At 40.4% G+C, this 27,443-nt stretch overlaps 1 protein-coding gene across 1 annotated transcript; it reads right to left on the reverse strand.

Moving 5' to 3' along the window:
- Positions 1-1,267: 1,267 nt before the first annotated feature.
- Positions 1,268-22,321, reverse strand: LOC139708719 (condensin complex subunit 3-like). The gene is made up of 22 exons (XM_071620652.1): positions 22,271-22,321; positions 18,473-18,635; positions 17,637-17,843; positions 17,036-17,264; positions 16,232-16,377; positions 15,767-15,851; positions 14,976-15,168; positions 14,393-14,542; positions 13,645-13,779; positions 12,747-12,960; positions 11,758-11,940; positions 10,607-10,714; positions 9,028-9,147; positions 8,063-8,332; positions 7,333-7,514; positions 6,516-6,684; positions 5,650-5,820; positions 4,287-4,499; positions 3,286-3,394; positions 2,497-2,590; positions 2,055-2,188; positions 1,268-1,335 (listed from the first exon to the last, which is right to left on the reverse strand). Exons 2-22 carry the CDS (start codon positions 18,578-18,580, stop codon positions 1,268-1,270), a joined length of 3,288 nt encoding a protein of 1,095 aa, XP_071476753.1. The 5' UTR covers positions 18,581-18,635; positions 22,271-22,321.
- Positions 22,322-27,443: the final 5,122 nt, after the last annotated feature.

Here is a 27,443-nt window from a genome sequence, read left to right on the forward strand (position 1 = left end):
AATTAAGATGAAAATATTTAATACATTTATCAAGGATAACATTCTGGTAGTTAGAAAATATTGTGGTGGTTCAGGCAAAAAAAAAAAAAGAAGAGAGACATGAAACATTATTTCACATTATTCTGAATACATTAATATGGTCATTGCTTACTATATTGTGCCAATAGGAATCAATAGGGTGAGGCATGTTTTACGTAAGGGTCACTACTATGCAGTGGTAAGGTGAGATAATACTTTGATTTGATTTTCAGTATACTGAAAATCAAATCCTTTTCTGAAATAAACATCAAGTGACTATAGCAATAACTCCTGCTTACCCACTTATTCCATGGTAGTTCAGACAAAACAAGGCATGATTTTTTTTTTAATATGGCAGCAATTGCTGCCTGTCTCTTTCATCAAAATTTATCTGTTGCATGTACGCCGTTAAGAGAGCATTATTCACTATTTACAGCACCTAAACATGTTTCCCGCAACACACTACATGTATTTACACATAACAAGCATTTCCTGGTATAGCACTTTACAGTATCATCGTCACTGAGAATCGTAAGTCCAAAAACTGAAATATAGATTTTAATACAATTACAGAATGTCAAAGCATACATTGAACTGCATTGTTTATTGTGCCCCCCCCCCCCAACAAAAATAAACTTACAAAAAATCCAAAGGCAAAAAACAACTACAAAAACAGCGGTCATTAAATAGAATAGGAGTGCACCATATCATCCCCTGCATTTTTCTAGATACTTTACAGATTAAAGGGATAGTACAGTTTTGGTGGAGGTGAGAATTGGGCTTTTAACTTTTTGCGAGATACCAAGAAAACACTTATGAAATAGTACAGAGCATACCATTTTAAGAGGAATTCGAAGTTTACTTGATGGAAATCGGGTTTGGAATGATGGAAACATCCAAAAACAAGGTAAAACAAAGCGATTGTGTGAAAGTGTGGGTCCCACACTTCATTAGAATTGCTCTTTTTGGATATCTCAGCTATTTCAAAACCAATTTTCATCAAATAAACGTTGAATTCCTCATAAAATTACATGCTCTTTCATATTTCATAAGAGGTTTTTCATTATCTCACCACAAAATGTTAGAAATCTAAAGTTAGGTCTCAACCGAAACTGTACAATCCCTTTAATACCACATGATATAGAAGACACAGTGACGAAATTGTTGTTATTTCTTCTCTTGTGTCTACTTATCTTTTCCTCCAAAGATAATAGAGGCACTTCAAGTTTCATCACACCTGATTTTCTTCTCAACAGCTGTCATCATCGGCATAATTCAGGGTTTTGAGCACCCTGTCTCGCTTTGATCCCCTGGTACAAAGAAAAGAGAGGATACAAGGGAAAAAAAACCCCCAGAAAATAATGAGCTGATTCATTGTACGGAACAGCATACACATGCACACAGAAAAACAAACACATACAACCAATCTCCTTTAACTACACAGCAGTCATAGTACTCTATTACGTATCACATGAAACATATTTTGATTACAAAGTGAGTGATCACGTGCCATTATGAAAATTACTTGATGCTTTTCTCTCTATTCATCACAAAATGCAGGGTTACATAAGCAAACAGCATAAAACATCCAGATCCACAGCACTGAGCCAGGTGATGAAACAAGCGGGTCCTAAATAGTACAACTCCCATTTCTCTTCCATTGGGGTCGATTCTGGCAAAATTTGCTCAATTTTGCTTAAATTTGTTTCCAAGATAACTGGAAAAGCTAATGTTTGACAGAAGCCAAATACAGGAAACCTTGTTATAACAAACTGCCTGGGACAACTGAAATTTCTTTGTTGTATCGAGTATCTTGCCATCTCAGGGATAAAAAACAAACAAACAAATGAACAGATGTAAAAGAATGGGACCTGCAAAATGACCTTGTTATATCAAGTAGTTTGCTACATTTGACCTCATTATAATGAAGCTTCCTTTAAATGAGTAATTAGTGTTGCTCATCATTCTGAGCCTTTTGTTCTGGAGATCGAACAAGGAGATTCTATCTGTGGTTTCTATTTACCTCTTCAGAGCATGTCCAGCAAACAGTTCTGCATCACTGTCCTCACTCTCACTTGACATCACAAGCTCTGCCAGCTTGGCCTTGCCCTTGGCGCGACCCCCTCTGACCTTTGACCGGGTCACACTGGCCTGGCTCTCCTCATTCTCACTATACAGGGAATAGAGGGAAAAGAGTGCAGGACAGAACAAATCAACTTAGAGGGACAGTATCATCGAATTGTTGGGGAATCCATTTGATATGTATTATCAAAAGTCCACGAAGTGTGGAGTGTAGAACTGGAGCGAGGTAACTTTGTCTTTACTTCACTTAAAAAGCAATTCAAGAACATTATTTTGTACTTTACATTCCAGTTGAGAATGGTATGGACTCTATCAATGCTATAAAGTCAACCAAATTATTACAAACATTGTAGTGAGACATGACGTCAATCATTTATCGATCATTCCTCTTCTCACCTTTCATTCTCCTCTTTAACTACCCTCCTCCTGCCCCGAGTACCCGGTGTCTTGGCTGGCTTCTTCTGCTGAGCTGGCGTCTTCGCACTCTTGCCTGGTGAGGTAAATGAATAAAGTGTCACAAAGCTGTGATTTACAGAGAAATGTAGACAGACTTCATGCTGTCACATTTTTAACCTCTCAAAAGGTTGTACAGATATATCCCTCCAGCAAACATCACAGTATTAGTGTCCCCCTACACAATGTATGAAATTTCATAGTAATACACTGGTCACATAATTGTTCAAAAAGAAATGCAAAGCTAACACTTATATTGAATGTCAAACGAGAATATGCTCCCCTTTTGCATTGAGAATAATGGTTGCATTTTTGTTGTTTTTGTTGTTGTTGTTGTGTTGTTGTTGTTGCTGTTTGTTTGGTTTTTTTTTTTGGGGGGGGGGGTCTAAATAAAATTCAGTGGTAATCTATAGTGGTGTTTCCATCTCCATCATGAACAAATTTCTAGTTCTATCATTATCATTCTGAGGAAAGGTCTGAGTTACCTACCTCTACAATATATCAGCTTATAAAAGGAAACCAATCTTCAGGGTTGCAAAAAGGGACACACAAAATTTAATTTTTGTGATTACCATCCTTCCTAAAGAGACATAGTGGCAGATACATTCTCTGTTGCTAAGTACATTATGCGAATAAACTACACAGCAACTAACATAAGAATAACACGATGCTACACTTTCTATGCTGAATGCATCATCATCCAATCAAATGATCTCTTCTTGTGAACCATACCTCTTCCTCTAGTCTTCTTGACAGGCTTTTCTTCGGTTTCTGCCTCCTTCTTACACTCCTCTGAAAGAGTCTCGGCTGCAGTGACTGCCTCAGGCTCCGGTTCTTGTGGCTAGTATATTGTAATATGCAGAGTAATAAAGAATCACAAGTAAAATGATTTTCTGCGTAAAGCTGAAAATGGGACAAAAGTATCCCACAGGATCCACAAATATACTGTATAAGTGGAAATTTTTGCGGTGTTCAAATTTTCGCGCATTTCGCGCAACCAGAAACTAGCGCGAAAATAAAAGCACGTGAATATTTTTGCTTGCCATATGTGCCTGTGTATGATGTCTTGATTCCGCGAAATTAAAAACACGCGAAACTCTTCCGACCCGGCCAAGCGCAAAAAATTAGCCATGCGAAAATATCCACTTTTACAGTACTGCAGGTTGACAGTCAGAAATGTGACTCTTAAAAAACTTTGTGCAATCACAAATAAATCATTGGTACTTTACATATAGTTGTTTTTACACAATGCTGGAAATATAACATTCTATGACATACAGTAGTCATATACAGTGGAATCTCGTTATAATGAGGTAGGATACAGCGAGATACCTGATATAATGCAGGTAATTTTGTTGGTCCAATTCCTTTTACATTCTTTTGTTCTCATCCCTGATATAATGAGACACTCGATATAACTAGGAAATTTCAACGCCAGTCCCAAGCAGCTCATTACAACAAGGTTCCCCTGTGCACTTATAAAACACTGAATTTGATATCACATATTATCGGAACTTTAATCTTGACAGGAATGTTTCTGAGGGGAACAAAATCATCTCTACTTATCTAAACATACCCCATATGCTTCCCAAAATTTTCTTTTAGATGTCCTCATCTTTACCAGGCCATGAATGAACCAGGTGGCAATGAGTGTTATGTACTCCCAAAGACACACAGCAACGATAGAGCGGAGAAGTTGGTAGCATAAGAGTGATGTCCATTCTAGAACTCACCTCTTTTATTTTCCCTTCTATGTCTTCTCTGGTGTCAGTCTCCTCTGGTATTTCTTCCTTGTCCATCACTTTGTCCTCCTCTGCCTCCTCGGCTGCTTCTCCCGTCTTTTCTGCCCCATCTCCCCCGTCCTCCTGCTCCTCATCGTTCTCCAGGGCGCCGATGATGTCGGCAAACTTCTCCAGGTGACGCCTGGCAACGGTCTCTGCCACATGCTGTCAAGATTGCAACAATCACAAGCCAAGCATGAGCCACGAAATGGGCATACACTAATCCTGGTACATACAATTATGGCAAGATGGCCTATCTTCAGTCAGAGATAATATATTGCAGGTTGGCTTTCTAAGAGTGGCATAGGTGTGTGTACATGCCTGTTGACCAAGGAGGGGTAAATTATGCTGCTCTAGCCCCTCCTCCCCATCCTACCCACACACAAAAATGATATATATTACACAATCTAGAGTTTAAAGTGAATGAGCCACAAAAGCAAGGGCAACCAAAGAAAATGTGGAAGAGACAAGTGGAGGAACTGGTTTGAAAGAAAGATGCCCCAAAGTGGAAGAGGTGGTGAGGTGTGAGAGCTATTGCTGTGAGAGCTGTGAGGTAATTCCGGCCATCCCCGTTATCGAGGACAGATCCGGATAAAAACTGTCATGATGATGATGATGACATGTATTCTTCTCACATGTATAAACTTGAGTAAAAATCAGTGACACATTTACGCTTCATAAGCAAAGGGACGAAGCAACTTTAACAAAAATGAGGACATTTAAAGTGAAAAACAGTCCTGTCAGCTCATGAAGCTGTGAATGCTGCATGAAGCATTTTGAAATGTTATTCTTTTCAGTTCTATGTTGCAAGGTTAGCCCATTGAGGATGGACTGATTTTGCTACAACATGCAATTCTCATAGACCCCTTCCAGAGTAAACTCGAGACTCGTCCTCAACGGGTTAAATAAGTTGGGAACTTTACATTAAAAAAACATAAAAACAAAAACAAAAATGGCAACAGAGCAATCTTAGTATGAGCCGAGTGCAAGACATTGAAAGTTATAGCTTGCAGCTCCTTTGCTTCAATATGATCTTCTACCTACATGTAGCATTCTCTTTTTTTATGAGACCATTTAGAAAATAAAGTTTACTGCTCACTTTTGAAGTAAGAAAACAGCATTCATCAACTTTTGTGGAGAAATTTTAATGCTGACATGCAATCCCTTTATCACAGCTTTAGCATTGATATCAATATCAACAACTCTTCAGTCACTTAAAGGTTCTACCTAGCAGGCTTTTAGCTAGCAAGTGAGCGCCCGCAAGCCTGGATGGCCAAACAATTAAGGCTAGGACAGCAGTCAAGAGGAGACTGACCTCCAGGAGCATGTCGCTGAGGACTTTCATGTCTGACCGGAGGGCTTGGCTGTGGCCACTGATGGTCAGCAGGGTCAGTGTCTTTGCCAGGACACGAGTGCCGGGGGCCTCGGGGTCTTCCAGGATGGCATTGGCCAGTTTCAGGGCCAGGTTGTCATGGACGGTGGCTTCCTGCACTCAACAACAACAGCAGAAAAGTAAGCAGATTGTAAATGACATGTGATAGTGGCTGACATCATTGTCAAGGTCACTCAGGGAACAAAAAAATATTTACATCATAAAGGGGTTAAAAGGGATGTAAGGGTTTAACCTTGAAGTTACACTGAATGACATTACAATCTGATTCTATATGTGGAATAATGTAGAATAATCTCTGTTGAGGGCATTCTCAATATTCATCTGTATGCACCCATATATACTGTAAAACATGATATATTCGCGGCATGAATTTTTCGCGAATTGGAGCCGACGGCCTTTTTTGCGGCATGATATTTTGGCGAACTGCCACTGGCATTCAACGCATATTGTGTAGACAAGAACTTTTGCGTGCATTTTAATTTTGCGACTCTTGGCACTCGCGAAATTCGCGAAATTAAAATGCACGCGAATATTCCTCGTTTTACAGTATCTAGACATTGGTGAAAAGAGAGAAACACAAATATATTTCCATGGCACTATCTGATCCTATATTACTGTACTCAATAATGTCTCTGTTGTTTAAAGAGTTCATCTAAACTGAACCAGTCACCAATGGTTATAGCATACTTCAGACGACAAGTCCCTCATGAAATTTTGTTTTTCACTGTATTCCCTATCTTTCTTCTTAATTGATGGGTTGAGTGAAGTTGGTTGTATGTTTTCCTCACCTGTATGTCAGAGGCCTGTCCATTGGTCAGCATAGTGTGGTTGGTTAGGTGGACCATGAACTCAGCCACATTGCTGGGGTTGACCTCGGCCAGAGGGGAGGTGGTTGGCGCATTGAAGAGTGTCCTCAGGGTTGGAAGGAAGGCCTCCTCCCAGCATTCCTGGTGAACCCTGCACAGTACACAAACAGTGCATTGATCAAAGTATTGTAATTAGGCTTTAAGAATCAATATGCAATCATATTCAAATTAATAATTTTTGCATGAAGCAGTTTTTATTGGAACTGATTGACAAATTGCCTCTCATCGACATGAATAACTGCATATGCTGAGTATTTCGTGAGGTTTTTATCTTCGCGAATTTCAAGACATGCGAAAATATTGACTTTGAACCTGACATGAATGTGACATGCACGCATACATTTTTCCATTACGTACTGTACTTTACAATCTCAAATTCAAGCACATGCGAAATTGTCGGGCTTCGCAAAAATTTAGACTTGCTAAATGTATGGCGTATGCAGTATTCAGTGTTTTAGTAGGAGCCATGATAAAAATTATGAGCATACATACTTGGGTTAGACACATTCACATTGTTATGGCTACCTCATGTAGGTCTCATGTATGCTACTGTTTGGGCATGTGGAGGTTCCATAGAAATGGTGAAGCCATTATGATTCTGATATTGAAAATGCTAACAATGATGAAGAAGCAATGATGCCATTTTAAAGAGAGACAACACTTTGGTTGAAATAAGAATGGGCAAATAAATACAACATAAACCACTGATGTTTTCTATAGACACATGGCCTACACACACCTTCCAGCAAAGGAGTAGATAGGGAAGAAAGTTCCGAGGCAGGAGCGGAGATGTTGGTCCTCCTCAGAGGTAGGGTTGTACCACAGCAGGAGGAGACGGGACAGCAGGCGGGGACTGGTGATGCGGCCAGACAGGAGAAGCTTGGACAGCCCCTCCGCTGCGACGGTCCGCAGCTCATTGCTCTGAGGAAGGAAGAGTGACGGGTGACAGGGAGGTAGAGGTCTTAAGTAATAATCTTGCAGTATTCAGTTCATTTTGTCACAATCAGTTGCAAATTCCCTATTCAATAATTAGACATTCCAATCAGATGAATCTTTTCAGCAGTATTTAGTGTTGAATATTCATTAGTTGGTGCAACATAGATCTATTCAAATCATTTCTTTGATTATAGGACATCATGGAATGTATGCATAGGAAAATGTATGAATGATGGAAAATCTTAATGAGTAAAGTTGATGCCTCGTAGAGAAAAACAATATGAGAAGTATACTTCTACTGACAAGACAAACAAAATATATTCAATCATCTTTTGTGTGTTTCTCCATCAAGACAGCAGAACACTTAACAGAACAATGGCAAGTCACACATTTCTTGCATAATTACTTTGGTACAAACAGAGAACATTGATCAAACTGAAAACAAATTTAGTGAAGAAAAAAAAAAAGAATACATCTAACTAGTAATCACTATGTCTGGAGATTTTTGCAAACAAGTTAAAAACTAATCTCACCTCACTATCAAGAAGCTTCGTGAGGATGGACAGAACACTAGTGGCAGTGTTCTGGGAGGTTTTGTCTTTATCTGCTGGTGTCTCTTCTTTAGCATCCTCCTCCTCCTCCTCCTCCTCCTCCTTGTCCTTTTCTCCTTCATCCTTTCCAGCAACACCCTCAAAGGAGCCCGACTCTGGGAGCTTGAAGATGTCTAGCCCATAGGTATGGGCGATGTCGAAGACGGCCTGCAGGGCTGTGATCTGGATCGTCTCCTGGTCCACTTGGGAGATCTTGGGAGGGGCAGCACCAACATTGACACAAGATTCATTATCATCAATAACATTTACCACATCACAGGCAAAGAATATCTAGACTTTGTCACTGATAAAAGGGATGAACGGGAAAGAGTTTGGCATCTGACTCTAACTTCCAACTATTTTTTGTTTCTAGCCACTTTTTGCCATGGCTTCACACTGCTATATAAAATTTACAAAGTGGTTTCTCGGTGTAAATGGCTCAGATTAAGACTCTGAACTCAGTGCAACATCTTATCTGAGGTACCAGCATTTGCTTCCACACAGAAAGAAGACAGGCTGACAGGCAGGTATTATGAATAAAGAGAATTACACAAAGCACTTGCACAAAGGGTTTGGTGTCTTTAAACAAGAAGCTTGTTTGCACATCCACACTGTTTCTTCATCCTAGCTAAGGGGAGGGGGGGGGGAATAAATAGTTACTAACTAGGAAAAGGCAGACCATTGCTGGAGTTGGAATAAGTGTGAGTGTGCCAGAAGGTGACAACCTGGCTGGAAAGTTTCCCTAATTCCTTGGGAGATGAGGGAACACACCATAAGATTGAGTTTCTCTCCAGCAACTGGAGGGGCATGATTTGTTGAATTATGGGGTGGTGGGGTGTGTAAGTGTGTGACACAGATGGGCCACCTACACAGGTCTGTCTTGATCTCTATGTTGGAAGGAGGTTTACCTGCATGAGGAGAAGAAGCTGCTGCTTGGCAAAGTTGCGGCTGATCTGGGCTCCCAGCCCCAGGCACTTGACCGCCATGTTACGGACCGAGGGATCCTCATTGGTGATTCCAGGCAGGACCTGGTCAAGGAAAGTCCAGACATAATATTGTGTCAAACCTGACCAGTCACCTATATTATCTCCTTTGTGCCTCACTACTGCTTGAAATATAATTGACAGGGCAAAGTTGTGTAATATTGGCAGTTTATGTCAAATCAAACAATTCTCAAACATAGCTTCATAGGTGGCTGGCAGCCAAGAAGTACTTTTGAAAAATGTGATCAGTTAATGTCAACACCATGCCACTATAAGTTTCAAATGCATATTAAAGAGAAAGGGAATTGGTGTGCTTACAGAGCTCAGAAAGCATGGACTAAATTGGTGCAATATCAAAACACTATAACAGTTGTACACAGTATCTAAAAAATGAATAACCTTCCTCGTCCATATTACCAGTAAATTAGCAGTTCCAAGAATGTACATTCAAGTTCAAGTTGTTCAAGTTGTTTTTATTTCATCTCCATTGAAATTGAAAGATTTTACAGCATTGAAAGTTTTTACAGCATTCTTCAGCTGGTATTTATGATCTAAGCCTAATTTTGCTTGTCCACATAATTAGAGCACCAATACAACTTCACGCAGTCAACCATCTGAGACAAATTTCAGCACATTTCTTGGGAAATCCCTTTCATAAATACAATTACAATGAAGCATTTTACATTGCCAACATTAACAGTGTTGCACTGATTCAAACAGGTGGTATCATTCATGTTTTTACAGTACTCATAACCAAAATATAAAATCCTCCTCATGGACAGTCCAAAATTAACTAGCATATGATCATTCAATGAAACATGCACTATTCATATATAAAATGAGAATTGTAGTACTGAAATACTAAGACACTTGACGTCTTAAAGGACAAGTTCACCTTCATAAACATAAAGATTGAGAGAATGCAACAATATTAGTAGAACACATCAGTGAAAGTTTGAGGAAAATTGGACAATCGATGCAAAAGTTATGAATTTTTAAAATTTTTGTGTTGGAACCGCTGGATGAGGAGACTACTACAGCTTGTGAGTCATATGCGTACAACAGTATAAAGAAAATGTAAAGAAAATTCAACATATTTTCACTTTTTTCGCATAATAAAAGAGCACTTGACTTGCCCCTTTCTAAAGGCAGGGGGAATAATATTACCCATAACATTTGTCGGTAACAAGTCGGACGAATGTGTACTTTCTTCAAAAGATGAAATTTTGTGAAACTCTCTTTATATTTTCCTTATATTGTTGTACGCATGTGACATCTAAGTTATTCACACACTGCAGTAGTCTTCTCATCCAGCGGTTACTGCACAAAAACTTCAAAAATTCATAACTTTTGAACGGATTGTCTGATTTTCCTCAAACTTTCAATGATGTGTTCTACTAATATTGCTACATTCTCTCAATCCTTATGTTTATGAAGGTGAACTTGTCCTTTAAGCCTCTCTGTTCCTGATAACCCCCGATAAGGAGTCCTTTCGTTCACCTACCAGTACAGTGAAAAGAGTCTGCAGGGTTGGGTTCAGCTCCTTCACACTCAGATGCTGCATCAGCTCTGCTGCTATGGTCAGGCACTTCAGTAGGGTCTCCGGGTCACTCTAAAAATAAAGAAAAAAAAAAGATACAATTTGTCACTAAAAGCAATAGAGGGCGCTGGTTTACAGTTGAATGAGGGGGGGGGGCAGTCATTTAAACCTTCCTACTGCAAAATGTCACTGCTTCTAATACCCTTAAAGGCAGCTGATCGCCATCCCTAATGGTACGTAAACTCCGAACCACCGAAGTTTGTGCATGCAATTGCACAATGCCAGACTCGGTGCTATATCCATAAACGTGTGGGACAATGCTGCCACTGAGACACGTGTGTTTGTGTGCATGTGTGTGTACGCATCACACACAAACACTGTCACCGCGAGCTGCGGTGATTGGAGGAGAGAGGCCAGAAGACGTGTGTGTGTGTGTGTGTGTGCATGTGTGTGTACGCATCATACACAAATATTGTCACTGCGAGCTGCAGTGATTGGAGGAGAGAGGCCAGAAGACGCGTGGCTCTTTTGGCCCCTCTTCATGCGCATGCGCACTGAGTGTGTGCGTCCATTCGGAAGCTCACGTGGCTCGCTCGGACAGCCATTTTGGGTTAGGAGATTAGCACAGAGAGCGCTCTTGTAGCTTACGCGTTTTGTTCGCTGACCCATTGAGCCAGCGCTATTCTCATTCGGGGTCACTACATTTGATACAGAATGGGGGAGGCAGCGTGTTGCGTTCATCTCCGTGCCGCACAAACCACTCGCCACGACTGAGTGCCTTTAACTTCTCTCAACTTTGTTTTAACATTCTAACTTTGTTAATGTTAACTCTGCTTGCTGGATTACTCTGAGGTGGGTTTTTTAGAATTCTAACAAGCTTGTCAAAATCAAAGTAAATTGGTTCATCTGGCTAGTTGAGAAAAAGGATTTGACACAATGCATGCTTAGACTGACAGACTGACAAAGGAGGAGGAAGAGGAGGAAGAGGAGAAAGAGGAGGATCAAGGAAGGACCTACAATTCAGAGCCTGCAACCAAGATGGATACATTCACAATATGTTAATCCTCCCCCTCCCTTTGTCTAATAACTGCATGGTGGATGCTGCTCCAACATACCTTCTCAGTGCGGATCTCCTGTGTGGTGTTCATAATCTGAGACTCCTCCAGGAGAGAGTTCTTAGTGCATTCCAGCTCCTCCAACCTCTGCTTCAACTCTGCAGCCTGGCCAAAGTCCTGGTGGGCCACAGACTCCTCCAGGGCATCTCTGGCCTGGGTCAGGTCCAGCCGGACGCTGGCCAACTGAAGAAATGGATGTCAAGATTTTGAAGCCGTTACGTAACAAGCTAACATTTGTTTGTTGTAAAGTCATTATGGTTGCAGAAACACCTTCCTGTGATGTATATACATTTAGGGGTAGCTTTACACAAGTATTTCAAGCAATGGCATTTGCACTATAGCATATCCTAATAGGATAAAATGAAGAGTATACAACAAAGTTCAGCTCTAACAACCTACACATTGAGCTGCAAAAATATAGCAATATTCTGGAAGAATTTCATTAGACAGCTTTATTAAAGTAGACTTCAGAGTGACATGTTAAAATATTTCATTAACATTCGGCTAAGTCTCTCTCTCTCTCTCTCCCCCCCCCCCCCCACCCCCATAAAAAAAGTATGGCAGTCAGTGTAAGTCAGTCAACCCACTCAGGTGCCATGATAAAAACATCCTAAATGAATGCAATTCTAATGCATTAGGAATCAGCAGAATGTCATGAGCCTTCGTCCAGTGATAGTCAGTTCAGGAACATGTATCACAAGGAAAGAAAGCCAGTGGATACAAAATCAAGGAGACTTCTATACTTTTTTTTTGGTTGGGGCATGAAGGGATACTATATTACTAAGAGTTGATCTTACAGGGAGCCTTCTGAACAATCAAGGACGCTTGCAGACTCCAGTAGAGCATGGTACAGAAGAACTTTGAGTACATCCTTACAGTACACATTTGTATCTGCAAAGCCATCAAAACATTCAGGCATCTATCTTGAGCCTCAATTCTCAAGTACATAGTAGATTCCCTCGTGCTACAAAAACGAAGAGGGTGCCAACCTTGAGCTCTCGCTTGCGAATCTCGTCGGCTGGTATGGGCTTGTTCACCACGGTGATGGGCTCCCGGATGTCTGCGACGATCTCCGCCATCAGTCCGATGCGGGCCTCATCGTCGATGTGGAAGTCCTTTAGCCGGACGATGAGAGTGGCCACCAGGGAGGGGGGCACGTGGGGTGCAATCAGCAGCTCCTGCACCAGTGCATCCAGTCTCTTCCTGCAAAGTGGGGTTGCATGGGTTAATGTTCTTGAATCATGGCAAAGGAAAAAGTATGCAAAAGCCCTCTCCTGATGTTTTCAAGGATGGCAGCCATCTCCAGTCTAGCTAGCCTATATCCATCACATACCAATGATGATCATCATAATCTTTTTCTTGATATCAAGGACAATTCTGATGACAATAATAATATAGCAAAACAATAATCATTATCATCATCAGTATCACAGGATTAACAATTGTGATTATGAAACAGGAAGCAGTGACACCTGACTTTATTCCTGCAAGGCTCGTGGGAAAAAATAAATCAAGTGCCATATATATATATTCTGAAAATGAACATGACTTTATCTTGCTCAAAATGTGATCACCGTGCAGGGGTCTGTGTTATAAGGTATGTTAATGGTTTAGTAGGGCTGGGCTCTCTTACATTCTAGGGACATTGACAATGAAATCATACATTGTGTCTGACAGTACTGTGCCAATAAAATATATTTCCAGTTTTCTTTGATCATGACTACTTACATGATGAAAATACCTTTTTCATTAAAAATGAATAACTACATCACCAGAAGCATACACTAGACTCCAGAGAAATCAAAGATCTTAGTGCAAGCATTGACATTTGCAAAACTTCCTATTTGAGAGGTGCTGGTCACGAATGATGAATCAAAGTTAACTGACCTGCCAACCTCGTCAGACTGATCCAGGCTGGACGTCATCTTGAGGAGGTGCTCGCAGATGAACTCCTGCTTGAGGGTGTTCATGACGACGGTGGTGACATCATGACCGCCGGTCTCATTTAGAGTTTCACAAAACCTACGGTGGTACGATGTCATTGATGGGGAGAGATGTGAGAAGTGTGACACTTGTTTGGGAACCAAATATGTAATAGACTGCAGTGTTTACATACTGCAAATTGTTTCAATCAAAAGATTTTCCCTTTTTCAAGTATGTAATCAGTGACACTTCATATCACTCTTGGAGGCGGAAAGTGCTTACAAAACTAGACTGAGATTATGATAGCGTAAGTGTGGTAGTCATTTTGATATCACACTTCGAAAAGGAAGGCAGCAAGGCAATGACTGTTCCTTCCCTTACAAAGATCTTGTATACTGTATTCCATGGATATCATTTTCTATGTTTGTGGCTTTCAATTAACTAAAATCTTTTCAATATATATCTTAATTTTATTCTGTCACTACAAATAAAAGAAAAAAAAACCAGAAATTGATAAAAACAAACACAAAACAAATGTCCTCGATTTTTCAGGCAATGGATTCCTCAAAACTATTTATCTATCACTGCAGTATCACACTATCAGCTGGGCACTATAGTTTCCGCTGCAGTGTTTAACAACTTACAACCAATTCTACACTGAAATAATTCTAAACATTTGAAATATGGGGTCCTATTTTGAGATTGTTCTCACTTCTGGATGTAGTCGCAGAATGCAGAGGCATTGGGCATCAGTTTGTCCATCAAAACTTCCGCCTCGTCTCCAAGGGAACGGACATGCTCCACCAGGCATCTCCAGTAAAGAACATTCTCACATGATAGCATCTCAGAGGGAATCACCATACTGCCAAGATTGATTAAAAAAAAAATTAATGATAATAATAATCAAGCAAAACAGCAATCACTATGGCACATCTCAATCCAAAGTATTCTCAGTGCAAGCTTCAATCTTCTAGGAATTGCATATTCTTATGATACAAATCATCTCACAAAACTTCATGAAGCTTGAAATTTTCAAGCAAAATTAAAAGGACTGAATCATATTTTTCTACAAAAAAACCAACAAAATTTCCATTTCTACAGTGTGAGTAAGGGCTTTCAGAACATGCATTCCTATGTCACCATTAATGCAAGCAGTAACAATAAGTCCACTTTTTCAAACACACTGGCTAAATAAACATAACTCTGACAGAGCAAACACGGATTTAACCAGAAAAACAAACAAACAAACAAACAAAGGTGATGATTCTAGTTTCCAGATACTCCTCTACACCTACTCTTCATTCAGCAGGTCGAAATCTTCAATGATGCCAGTTGGGGGGACCTTCTGGAAGATGGTCTTGAGGGCGAGCTCCGCCGTGGAGCAGGCATTCTCAACGTCCAGCTTCTCCAGGAGGTCGATGGCGTTGCCGTCGAAGGCCCTCAGCCAGCTCTGCAGCAGTTTGCTGGCACACACATCTCTCACCATATCTGGGAATAAGAGCACGAAAACAAGATGAGGGGCATGTAGGAGAGGAGAGAGTCTGTCTCACGTTTCAAATTTGATGGATCAACACAAGGACCATCACTTGCAAGAATGTTCTAACACCAAGAGTTTACGGAGAATGTTACCAAACAGAAATTCATTTTCTAACACAGACACAAGGGCATGCAACATATCAACTAAAAACAAACAAAAAACAAAACAATAACAGAACAGACTCAGTGCTTGAGTGACACTTGAAAAACATGAAAATTGGTTTGCAGTCAATATGCCAGTGACTTACTTCCTAGGGAGAGTGCCACCAAAGTGATGTGGTCACATGTTTGTGATGAGCAAAAGACTTTCAGTACATAAAACTGCACTGTATTTCAAAGCTTAGTAGAAGAAATAATGTCATCCCTTTTGTTGCTGCTTCAAATAAAATTGAATTTTTGGTATTGCACAAAATTTGACAAGTGATGCAAACATGAAGATGGTTGATGACAATTCCAAAGCATCATTAGATGGATGTCTAATTGACAAATGTGACTGTCCGATTTCTAGAAAGTTGTAGTTTTTAGGCACATTTAGTGTGTTTCTTTTTACCTGAGTGGTCAGTAAGTCCAGCTTGCAAGACTTTCACTCGTTTGGAGATGGACAGGGCCCGAATGTGCACCTTCTCTGCAAGAACCTATAATCAGGGGGAAAGGCACAAAGAAAGCAGCTGTACATTTTAGTACCTCTGGCTACATTTTTTTGATAAGTGCTGCTCAGCCAGCAGTATCTCATCATTCTAGATATCGAACAAGGAATCATAGTTCCTGTACATTGGTCACTCGGTACAACACTTTCTTCTGTCAACAGATTAAACTGTAATGCAATTAAAATGTCAGCCAACTTGTCTTCAGTATCTACCTGCCTAGCGCAATCATTTTTCATGTTTCTCTGCAGTAGCTGCTACAGACAGGTGAAAGTGGATCTCTACTAATAGAATGTACAATAATGATGTCCATCACAAAGATGTGATGAAACGATTAGCCAGCCGAGTTCATGTAATCAAGAGATGTTTACCAGGAAGGCCATTTTTCGCACGCTGTCCTTGATGTCCCTGGTACGCTGCAGGATGGCCGACAGGGTCTGACCGGCCGGTGCAATGCAGGACAAAACCGTCCGCCTGACCTCAAAGTTGACATCCTTCTCCATCAGGTAAAGGTACGCTATTGGAGAACAATTCACCAACATAAATTCAAATTAACACACGGTAGAGGTAGTGCAACTTGCATCCCACACCAGGAATCATTTCTTTTAAATTGAATCATCGATACATATGCATGATGCCTTTATAATTTCATACTTCTGTGAGGTTCAGCCATGTACAAGTCATGACAGGAATACTAAGATGCCCTTAAGAAACTTAATGTAGCAATGTATTTTGCAAAGTGACAATTAAAAGAAGATACATCTTCTACAGCAAGATCTCTTGACCTGTCAATGGTCTCTCTTTCAAGCAAGGATCTTATCATTTTGCTTAGAAAACACATAAATTGCAATACAGTGTGTTCATAATGAAATAATGAATACTTAAATTTCAAAGCCTCTCAACATAAATATATTTTAACCCATGGATTGAGGACAGTCTGATTTTGCTACAACATGCCATTTCCCATAGACACTTGCCCAAGTATATTCGGGACACATCCTCAACAGGTTAACAACTATAACAAGATATTTAACATTTGCATCTGTACACCAATTACAAGAAATGAATCTTGTCCGTTTTTTATTGAAACTGTCTCTATGTTCATGGGAACTTTGATAAGACTAGAACCAGCTATAACACATGAAAGTGCTCAGGGACCTTGGCATGTATCTCACCTTTAATGACTGGGCAGTCAGGGTCGGAAGGGTCCTGGAGCCGTGCCAGGGCCAGCACTGCCTGGACCCGCACTGCGGGGAACTTGTCCTGCACTCGGGTCAGCATGCAGCGATAGATGCGGTCATACAGGTCGTCATCGATCTGGGCTTCCTCCCCGAGATTGTTCAGCAGTTTGTTGATCATCTGGCATGCCCGGAAACGCACTGCTCGGTCCCGCCCGTTGTGCGACTAGAATATAAGATCAGATAAGAGCATTAAAGTCTTTGTGTTTAAGCTTTACACCACAACGCTGATCGCTAACCTCTGGTGACTACTACATGTTTACTGTGGAGAACCATGTTAGTGCATGCTAACAATCCTGTACTCTGAAGATTTTAATTTTTCACCAAACAAAATGGCTTTCAGAGTATAGAGCTGCCAATGAAGACATATCTTAAAATAGCAAATTACTAATGAGAGATATTGGCACCCCAACAATACACTTGAACTTGTTTGCCACAGTTCAATTGAGAGTGCCTGGGAGATTTAACCTGGATTCTACACGATATTAGTATTATTTGAGGTGAAAGTCCATGGCACACAGAATGAGATTACCCGTACCTTCAGGAGAAAATTGAAGAGGAAGTGCAAGAAGTTGTTGTCTGTGTCTGCATCATTCTCCTTGGCCTCGTCCTCCACAGCAAATGATGCAGCAAATTTGGCTACAAAGTCCAGGGTGCGTTCAACAGCAGCCTCCCTCTTGAAGATAACCATGGAGTACTTGAGAAAGCCGATCAACTCTTCATTGAGTGCGTGCTTGTCCTCAGCCTGTTCAACATCAATAATAACAAAAAAAGATCAACAATAGCAGCAAAGGAGGTAGATGAGTTGTTTTAATTGTTCAAAAGTCATTGCCCTCATTTTACAACAGACCCACACACTTTCAGAAATTGCCATAAGTGATAAAAGTAATTGACAAGAGAGAGAACAGTTTAGTGTGTTGCATCTCACTGCAAACTTGAGTGCACTCTAGTAAAAGACTTCAATTTAATTTTCCGCCTTTTGTTTAGATGCTTCAAAGTTTCCAATTGTCTTGAAACAAAATGCAAAATGGCTTCAAAGTTGTGTCATGATTCACTACTACTGTGAATGTAATACATGTACTAACATGACAACCGGCCGTGGTTCTGTCTATGTATGGGCTTGTATTTCTGTACTTCAGGTACAAGTGCACTGGTATAAAATGTTTGAAACAATTGTGTCCTAGGTTGTTGTCATACCATCTTTTTAAAAGCTGATTTTGTATAATGTCCTTTTGCTGTGATAGTGCAATATGTTGTGTAAATCAAAGAATGTCTTATCTACACAAGTTATAATTGAGACCCTTCCCTGAAAACTTGCAATACTACATTGTATACCGTAGTTGGTGGTGTCGTTTGTAATCCTGTTCTTCTCACCTTTGCATAGGTCTTCTGAAGGGCTGTCATGAGCTTGTTGTGGGTATGAAGTCCCTGCTGGCACTCCTCAAACACCTCCTTCACAGTGTATTCCCTTCTGGGAGCCATGATTCAAAGTTGGGGTGTACCACCGATGGCAATCTGTAGTATAGTCTAGAGCTAGCTAGAGTGAAAATCATACAGACTGCACATGTAAAATTTGAATAAAGAGGACAATATACCAAAGTTAGTAATGTAGGCCCTAGTTTGGTCAATATTTATGAGGTTATGGAAATTCACAGGAAATTTGACACCAGAATTTCACCTCAAAATCATGGTAGAACCTTGGGCATTACTTTGGGGTCCAGGCCTGTAAGTAGGATTTTTAATGGGGGGGGGGGGGGGGGGGGGTTCAAAATTATAAAAGTGGACCACTTTCGGGTTTAATCAGCTGCATAAGAAAAAAAAAAAAAAACTCCCCCATGCAATTTTTTTCTTTTCTTGTGCCATTTCCGGGTTTCATTGGCTGATAAGCCCCCCCCCCCAAAAAAAAAAACAAAAACAAAAACAAAAACAAAAACAAAAACAAAAACAAAAACTGGGTGTGTCATTTCCTGCTTTGGTCAGTCAAATTTGTGACCCAGGTGTGCATCATTTTCCAAGGTTTGTCCGTCAAAATTTGTGACCCAGGTGTGCGTCATTTTCCAAGGTTTGTCCGACAAAATTTGTGACCTACGTACTAGGACCTAAGTGTGCATCATTTTCCCAGGTATGTCCATCCATCATCAGATTTTTGACCGAGGGGTGCGTCAAAATCTCATCAATGTCAGTCAAAACTAGAAATGTCGCTACAGCAACTGGTTATACCCCCGCCAAACAACATTTCATAAGCTTTGGTCAAAAAACTGAGGAAGTAGTTAAATCCGCAAGATCTTTCCTTGATCTTCTGCCATTAATATGCCGTTACCATGGCAACGTACTTTCGGGTACTGTCAAAAAATGCGTCTTGCACATCTACAACCAAAGGCACACATCTGTACCAAATTTCATGGAAATTGGGCAAAAACTGAGGAAGTAGTTTGCAACACAAAATTTTCCATCATTTTGGCTCATAATATGTGAGCTGTTACCATGGCAACATACTTTTTGTCACTGTCAAGAAATGTGTCATGCTGACCTATATCCTAAGACAAACATTCAATATGAATTCCATGAGAATTGGAAGAACACTGATGAAGCAGTTTTGCCATGAAGCATTTTGCCCTATATTTTACCAATAACATGCCGTTACCATGGCAACGCACTTTTTGCCACTGCGGAAATATGTGTCTTGCACATTAACATATTCAGATGAACATCTGTACCTAATTTCATAAAAATTGATCAAAAACTCTGGGAGGAGTTCGCGACGCAAGATTTGTACCCATTTTTGCCCATAATATGCCGTTACCATGGCAACGTACTTTTGGGTACTGTCAAAAAATACGTCTTGCACATCTACAACCCAAGGCACACATCTGTGCCAAGTTTTATGGGAATCGGTTGAAAACTGAGGAAGTAGTTCGCGACGCAAGATTTGCAACGGACCGACTGCCCAACCGACCGCCCGACCGACTGCCCGACCGCCCAACCGCCCGACCGACCGACCGTCCGCTGATTCCTATATACCCCCTTCAAACTTCGTTTGGCGGGGGTATAAAAAAATGATGCAGGGTCAGTCATTGGTACGTCACTTGGCTATGGGAAAAACAGCAATAAACTGCACGCACATACTGAGATAGTAGAAGTGAACATATGCCATTGCACGGTATACAAGCAAAATATCGCAAGTGAAAGTGCAATAAGAAAAATAAGCGCTTGTCTGAAATCAAGTTGGGAAGCGTTTAATTGGATTTGGAAGAGGGAAAATGCTTGAACAAATTTGGCAAGCAAATAATTCAAAAGCCATTTTTTTCCCCCACATTTTCACTCCAACAAACCCATGCATGAAATCAAGCACAGATAGAGTCTACGCAAACTCAAAATTAAATGACTGTTCACTCAGCGATGTAACATTTCAACAACTGTTGAAGAACACTTACTGACTTAACGTTACTTGATCTGAAGAAGCCCTATGACTATGTATTATTAATCAAGTAAAGCTATTAGAGCATGTATTACAGAGCGTAGGGGTCTACACACAACCTATTTAACCGTTACATGTACCTGCAGGGAGGTAGGAAGAGCTAGAGACCACCTCCCTGTTATACATTGTACACATGTGAAGCTCCTTTAAAAAACAGCCTTGTCGCTGGCCACTAACCCGAACGGGTAACCGTTTAAATAGTACAATAGATACTATTAACTAGTGTACTGACTGACTGGCACTGCTGTCGCTGTACAGAATATACACAGCTCTCGTATAACTAACCCCGTCGCGGGGCGCTGTAACACAGTAACAACGTATTTGTCCGTATGGGGTCGCTGCTGCGGTTATCGTCGTATACTACTAAGTAACTAGCTCTCTCTGACAGAGACTCTGTCGTAGGTCGCTGTAACGGTTTTTTAGCATGATCAACATCAATGTCTTCTTCTTCTGATTAAGTCTGCCTCCTTCAATAGACTGAAGATTCTTGCAGACTGGTGCTATTTACATTCATTATAATACAATTTATTTACAGATATATACTACATTACAAACACATAGAAAATTTGACGAAAATACTAGCCACTGTGATCAACCGTTAGTCGGTTTCGAAATGATCCCACAGATGACGCTGAAACAATTTCTGACGACAGAGAATTCCAGTTCCTTACAGTTCTTGGGAAGAACGAATGGCGATGCGATTCAGTTCTCGAATTTGACCGAAAGATCGGTCTGTATCTGTCCGTCGGGGAATGTTCCGCGGAGACTACGTCTGGCTTCACGGATCCCCTCCGTATACAGACCGAAGTCAATGATGCCAGCTCCTGTGTGGCAATAGCGCACAGATCAAACGTTACGATTAACCAAATTTCAGGCAGCTATTTTACATTCAAACAAGTTTGACATGACATGACACATTATGCAGCAATATTTGGGGTTAATTTCTCACATTGTGCAATCGAAATACTCACAGTTACTCGGTTATAACGCAGAAATTTTATCGATATCGCAACATCGCCGTTCGCAAGCAGTAAGTCGCCATTTTTAATCTGTAAGCCATTGAAAGCCAATCACATGCGAGGTACGTGTTTTAGTAAAACAAACACGTAGAAGCTACCTCGCATGTGATTGGCTAAGAGATTCATAGTGTGTGTTTCTGCAGTTTGAACGTGACGACGCGACAGGCTGTGTTTTACGTTGAAAATTCTACTAAAATATTGGATTATTCATTAATCTGGTGAGTGTAGTCTATTCTTGAATAGTTGATTTAACTATTCAAGCTTAAATTTGCCGACCTAGGGCCGTGAATTAGACGCAATCGAGAAGGGTGAGGTACCTCACCCAATTTTCCATAGAGACCGTGGTTAAGAACATCCACACAGCAATGGGTACTACAACCTTCCGTCTGTCTACGGAGGACAGCGTTAATGGCAAAATATAAAAGAGTCCTCCGGACAGACGGATCTTTCTGTCTATTCTCGAATGTACCTGATAGGAGTGTGGTTGCGAGGCTCTCGTTAACTGAGTAGCCTGTTTGATGATATAGTCCTGTGCTGAAAGAGGAGTGAGATTATTGTGTATTTTGTACATCATGATCTCATCCATCCATCGTGAACAGTGAGTGAGGTAAGCCACGACACATCTCTGTCAAACTTTCCTTGTGAAATACAAAATGAGAAGAAAAAATGACTCACATTTTGATCGCTTAGCCGACGTCCAGTCACCCAACACTTTCAGATGCGACGTATGTTACGCTGTGTTTTACTAGTATGTTATGTGTACCACGTACGGTACCCACGCGTACAAAAATGTGACGGTTTTTTGCGCTATCACACAAAGTCCCATAGAAGCTATGCTAGAGGCCCGCTGGTGGTTTTGAAAACACCCGCCTCGCGATCGCCCGCTCGTCCGTGCGTACGTGTGGGTACATATCCCTTTGTACAATGCACTCGTATACACCTGTCACTGTACGTGTCGCATAGCGAATGAATGGAACGCACCCGCGCGCCTCTTCATAGTACACTGTACATGCAGGGGAGGGGGTGGGGTGGAATTTGCGCTGGGGGGATCGCGAAGTTTCAGTTTAGATTTCTATTTCAAGTGCTGGTCATAATTATTCATGTTTAGTGTTTACAACTTAAAGAAAAATGGTTATTATAAGCAGCTTTGTCGCTATTTTTTTCCTTTTTTTGTATAATCATGTAGTTGATTCCTGTAATATTTGTCTGATGTCGTCTAACAAAATTGAAAGATAAAAAAAGAGAAAACGCAAAGTGAAAGATACAAAGCACTTATCATTTTGTCCCATAGTTGTGTAATATGGCCTCTTGTCGTGAGCCTCCTTCTCTAAATGGGAACCCTTCAACAATTCGCGATGTCACTGCAGTTGTAAACTGATATAGAATAATGAAAGGAACATTAAAACACAATGATATACTTAGTATTACTAGTATTGCTTTGACATCGATTTTCGTCAAACTTTCAATAATACAGGTCTGCTGTATAATAATCTCGAATGACTAATTCACGGCTAATGAGTTTGGGAAAAACTTCCCCTAGATTAACCTACGATAGCTGAAAGAGTGCTATATCGTATAGCAAGGAGTAGTTTATATAGGTAAACTGTCAATACTTCCTTGTGGTGAACTTGAGGTATTCCTTTCTTGAAACAGTAAAGGGTCACGTAAAAAGCTATATACAAACATTAAACTACTTGGAACAGAATAAAAATGCCTATTATGACGTTATGAAATTATTTTGGGGATTTTAAACACATTGCAAAGGGGTGATCTCAACTTTTCCCTGTCTCTTTAATCCGGAAAAAAAAAATGTTAGTACGACAATAATATCTATGACTAATAGTCTACAGTTTTTTAGAGAAATCTCAGTATCTCAAAATCAGTAATCATGCCAGTATCACCGCACGGACGCCCGTAAATTTTCAGGCATGAAAACATCAATGACATTATTGTATGAACGTTCAAGCCTACTCCATGTTGATGTTGATTTTATGAAAGTTAAACATTGTATAATGGTTGGCGTTTAGGGCAGTACAAGTCACAACATTTTACGGATTCCCAAGATTTCACAAAACAATATCAAACCGCCATGAAGATGCACCCATGCAGATTAAGCAGTGACATATAGATGCACCTCACTTTTGTCTAAGTGGTTTGCATCCAACAACAACAAGGACACCCGTGGTCAATGACGAGAGTGCTAAACTTCCCTCTCTCCTTTGAAAGTAATTGTTCCTATTGGTATATTACGATTACACAGTCAAAAGTGGTGGGTAGAATTTAATTTCATGAAAACTAAGAGGTGAATTTTGATGAAGATTATCAAATTTGCATGATTTGTTTCCTCAAAACATGTGAACAGCTCATAACTGCTTAATACATAACGTTCGTATTATTATAAAATTTGAGTTAATAGGTCCTATATTATGACTGTGACTTTTGTTTGTTTATTGTTTACTCTATTTATCAAAGTCAAAAACATCGAGTGGGATTACATTTCAAAAACATATATACGATGTACATAAAACTCACTGATATTCGAATTAAATACTAGTAAACATATGCATCATTCTGTCTGTTATATAGATTATTATATATTTCTGAGCGCACCCATTTAAGGACATTGGCCGGTTGTATTCAAAGAGTGTTTTTTGGTACACTGATCATGGCTCCATACTCCCTCCTCCTATAATGTCACCAATGATACTCGGTGCTCGCTTATTTGGCGAATATCATCGCTTCATATTCATCCTGTCAAGAAAAAATGGAATATATTACTACATTGTATATAAAATATGCAGGGCCTACTCCCACAGAGTGAGTGAAGCGATGGGACAAAAACACAACAACTACACTCTTCCTAAGGCTGAATATAGGAACTAAAAGCTGTGTCGTTCCATGATACGAAAACGTGCAACACCCGCACATTAATTGTGCTTGATCTTTGACGAGTATTTCTCAGAAGGGACTTTTAACTCCCCCCGCCACGCCCACTCCATCTTATCTAATTCCACTGAGTAAACAATTTTCACAAAAATTATATTGACACAGGGCCTATAATCATGTGCAATCTATATCTGTGATTTGAACTTACACACCATAAACTTTGATAGAGTATACAATATAGGAATAACTGAAATGTCAGTGATAATATTGTGCATGAAAAATAAAATTAAGTTGCCGTGTTCTGGAAAGGGTTTGACATGTTGCTATAAGGGGTCTACAGAACCGCCTTTGTTTTTCCTTTTAGCTATAAGAGGCCAAATACTATAATTATGTACATTCATTCGTTTTCAGTGTGACCGACTTCGTGTTTCCCGTGAAACTCGTATACAAGCAAACTCAAAGCCACAACCCAACCCCTCATGCATGTTCATGCTTAAACACAACATTTTTTTTCTATTTCTTGAATATCATTTTCTTGAGCTTTAACTTTTCTATATCAGATGTAGATTATGGTCTCGATTTGTCGTGTAGTTTATGGAGACAGGTGGACTGCATTGAGTCTATATACAAGCTGCTCATTAGGTCCTATCTATTTGTTTTTCTTGAATTCGGTTCGGTTGTGTTATAAATCATTAATATTTTTGCTTCTGTTTTCTTAGTGTATATTCAGCAAACCTCACTGCAGACAATGAATCGTCATCAGAGGCGCATCCAGGAATTCCGTAAAGAGGGAGCGCCTTTACGAAATTAAAGGGGGGCACGCACCCCTCCCCATTTTTTCTTTTTATTTCTTTTGTTTTGATAAAAAATAAATAAAGGGGGGCGCCCCCCCCCCCCCCCTGGATCCGCCACTGGTCATGATTGTATTGGAGCTTCCGCACAGTCTGCGTGCTCCCAGATTCAGCGGTATTCTTTTATTTTTTCGGCGATGGGGGGGGGGGGGGGGGCGGCGCTGGATGGGTGAATGGAGGCGGGGTTGCGACCGGGGGAGAGGGTATATAGCGTTTGGTTATAGGCATGTGCCCTGAACTGCACGTCTTTCTAAATATAGTTCAGTGGTTAAAGTGCCTAGTTGGTTGAGTTAAGGGTCAAAGCTTCTATATTTTTCGGGTGGAGGATCGAACCACTGTGTTCTAGTTCAGTGGATCAAACCCTCGGAAATCATGTTGTTTCGATTTTTCAGCCAAAATTATGTACATAATAAAGGGATGGGGGCGCGGCGGCGGCTGCAAGGGGGGGGGGTGCTTCAGCTTCCCCTCCCCCGACTTCTGTTTTTCTTTATGCTGATGAAGACCCTATAGATGTGTTGAGTCCAAATAACGGAACTAGGCCTCCATTGAATCTTGTGCCATATCACCGCTGATTCATTATGAGTCACTCATACAATGTCAACGAGGCGTCATTCTTGCAAACTGGATTAATCCGTCTTCTTCCAGTCTTAGGATCAACTTGATTGAGATTACTTAGCGAGACAGCATGAAACGACGTTGCCAGAGTTGGCATAATCATGCTTCTGGCATAATTTTTGACGCTTCAGCATCCGGTGGATAGGCGTGTTTTATTAGACGGCACAGATTGGGGACCCTAACCCTAACCCTAACCCTAACCATAACCCTAACCCTGACCCTGACCCTAAACCCTTACCCTAGCTCAACGTGTTTCCCACATGTTTAATACGCCCCATGTCCCAATCTGTGTCGTCTAAAAAAAAAAAACGCATCCGGTAGCATCATGTTAGGCATAATTTGCATGTTTTTAAGCTCTAGCTTAATTCCTTTTGTTTGTTAGCTAGTTTGTCATCTGATCTATTGATGAAATTGAAAGTAAACAGTTGTGATCAGAAGACCTTTTTTTTGGGGGGGGGGGGGGTATTGCTTGCCAGCTGATTAGCACCACACTTGCGGGGAGCCATAGAATTCGAGGACCTTTTTCTTTTTGCTCGTCACTTTTTGTAAATAATATTTATTCATTTCCAGTCAAATGATAATTCCTTTAAAGATTATAACTGAAATGATTAATTTCAAGTTTCAATAACAAATAAAATATCAATAGTACAACAATTACCTACATACAAGTTAGGACTTTATCTATTTATTTATTTATTTTCTTCTCTCTCTCTTTTTTTTTTTTTTTTTTTGGCTTGTCAACTGATTGGGCACCACAATTGAGAGGCCCAGATTTAAAAAAAAAATGATATGATATGATTTCATGATAATTTAGCATCCTTTCTAATTTTTCTCCATTACGAGACGCTCATAGCGCTTAGAATCTTTCGTAATAAGCGCTTTATGAATGATATTTATTATTATTATCGTTATAAACATGCACAGTAATTTATAGAAATTTGATTGTCACATCAAACTTCTGTTCATAATTGCCATATTTTGCATTAATCAACGAATGATTATTTCAATTATAGATTGAATTGAAAATAAATTGAAACTTGGAAAGAAACCGCAATAAATCCGTTGCACGAGCCCTGATGAGGGACTCCTGACACTTCGTATCGTATGGCGATCCCATTCGTTACCGCCAGCTGTGCAATAACGTAATGAAATGCTTTAAAATAATGCTTTAAAATAATGCTTTTATAATGCTTTAATCGACCTTGTCGATTTTCTTGCTGATAATATCGACCCAGGGGCCACCCCACCGATTGAGCAGCTGACTCGAGACCGGTATCGACCAATAAGAGCACGGTGTATGCGCGTGGTAGTACGTGTGCAGTGCAGTGCAGTCAGTGGAGCGTCGCCAGCTAGCTAGCTTGAGGCGTTCGGACGCCGGACGTACGTGAGCGTACAATAGTACTTTACATACAGACAGTGCGTGTACGTACTACAAGTATTTCAAGAATCTTGAAGCCAACTACAGTATTATTTTCTTTCGGGGAGGTCATCGTCGT

The sequence above is a fragment of the Diadema antillarum genome, unplaced genomic scaffold (genome assembly GCF_040938485.1).
Source record: "Diadema antillarum isolate AM-2024a unplaced genomic scaffold, OU_Dant_1.0 seq00001370_RagTag, whole genome shotgun sequence".
Classification (NCBI taxonomy): Eukaryota; Metazoa; Echinodermata; class Echinoidea; order Diadematoida; family Diadematidae; genus Diadema; species Diadema antillarum.

Coding starts and splice junctions, on each gene's coding strand:
- LOC139708719 (XM_071620652.1), bottom strand. CDS start 18,580: ATGGCTCCCAGAAGGGAATACACTGTGAAGGAGGTGTTTGAGGAGTGC. Junction 6,685..7,332: donor ATCTACTCCTTTGCTGGAAG/GTGTGTGTAGGC, acceptor TGTACTGTGCAG/GGTTCACCAGGAATGCTGGG. Junction 5,821..6,515: donor GACAGGCCTCTGACATACAG/GTGAGGAAAACA, acceptor TGTTGAGTGCAG/GAAGCCACCGTCCATGACAA.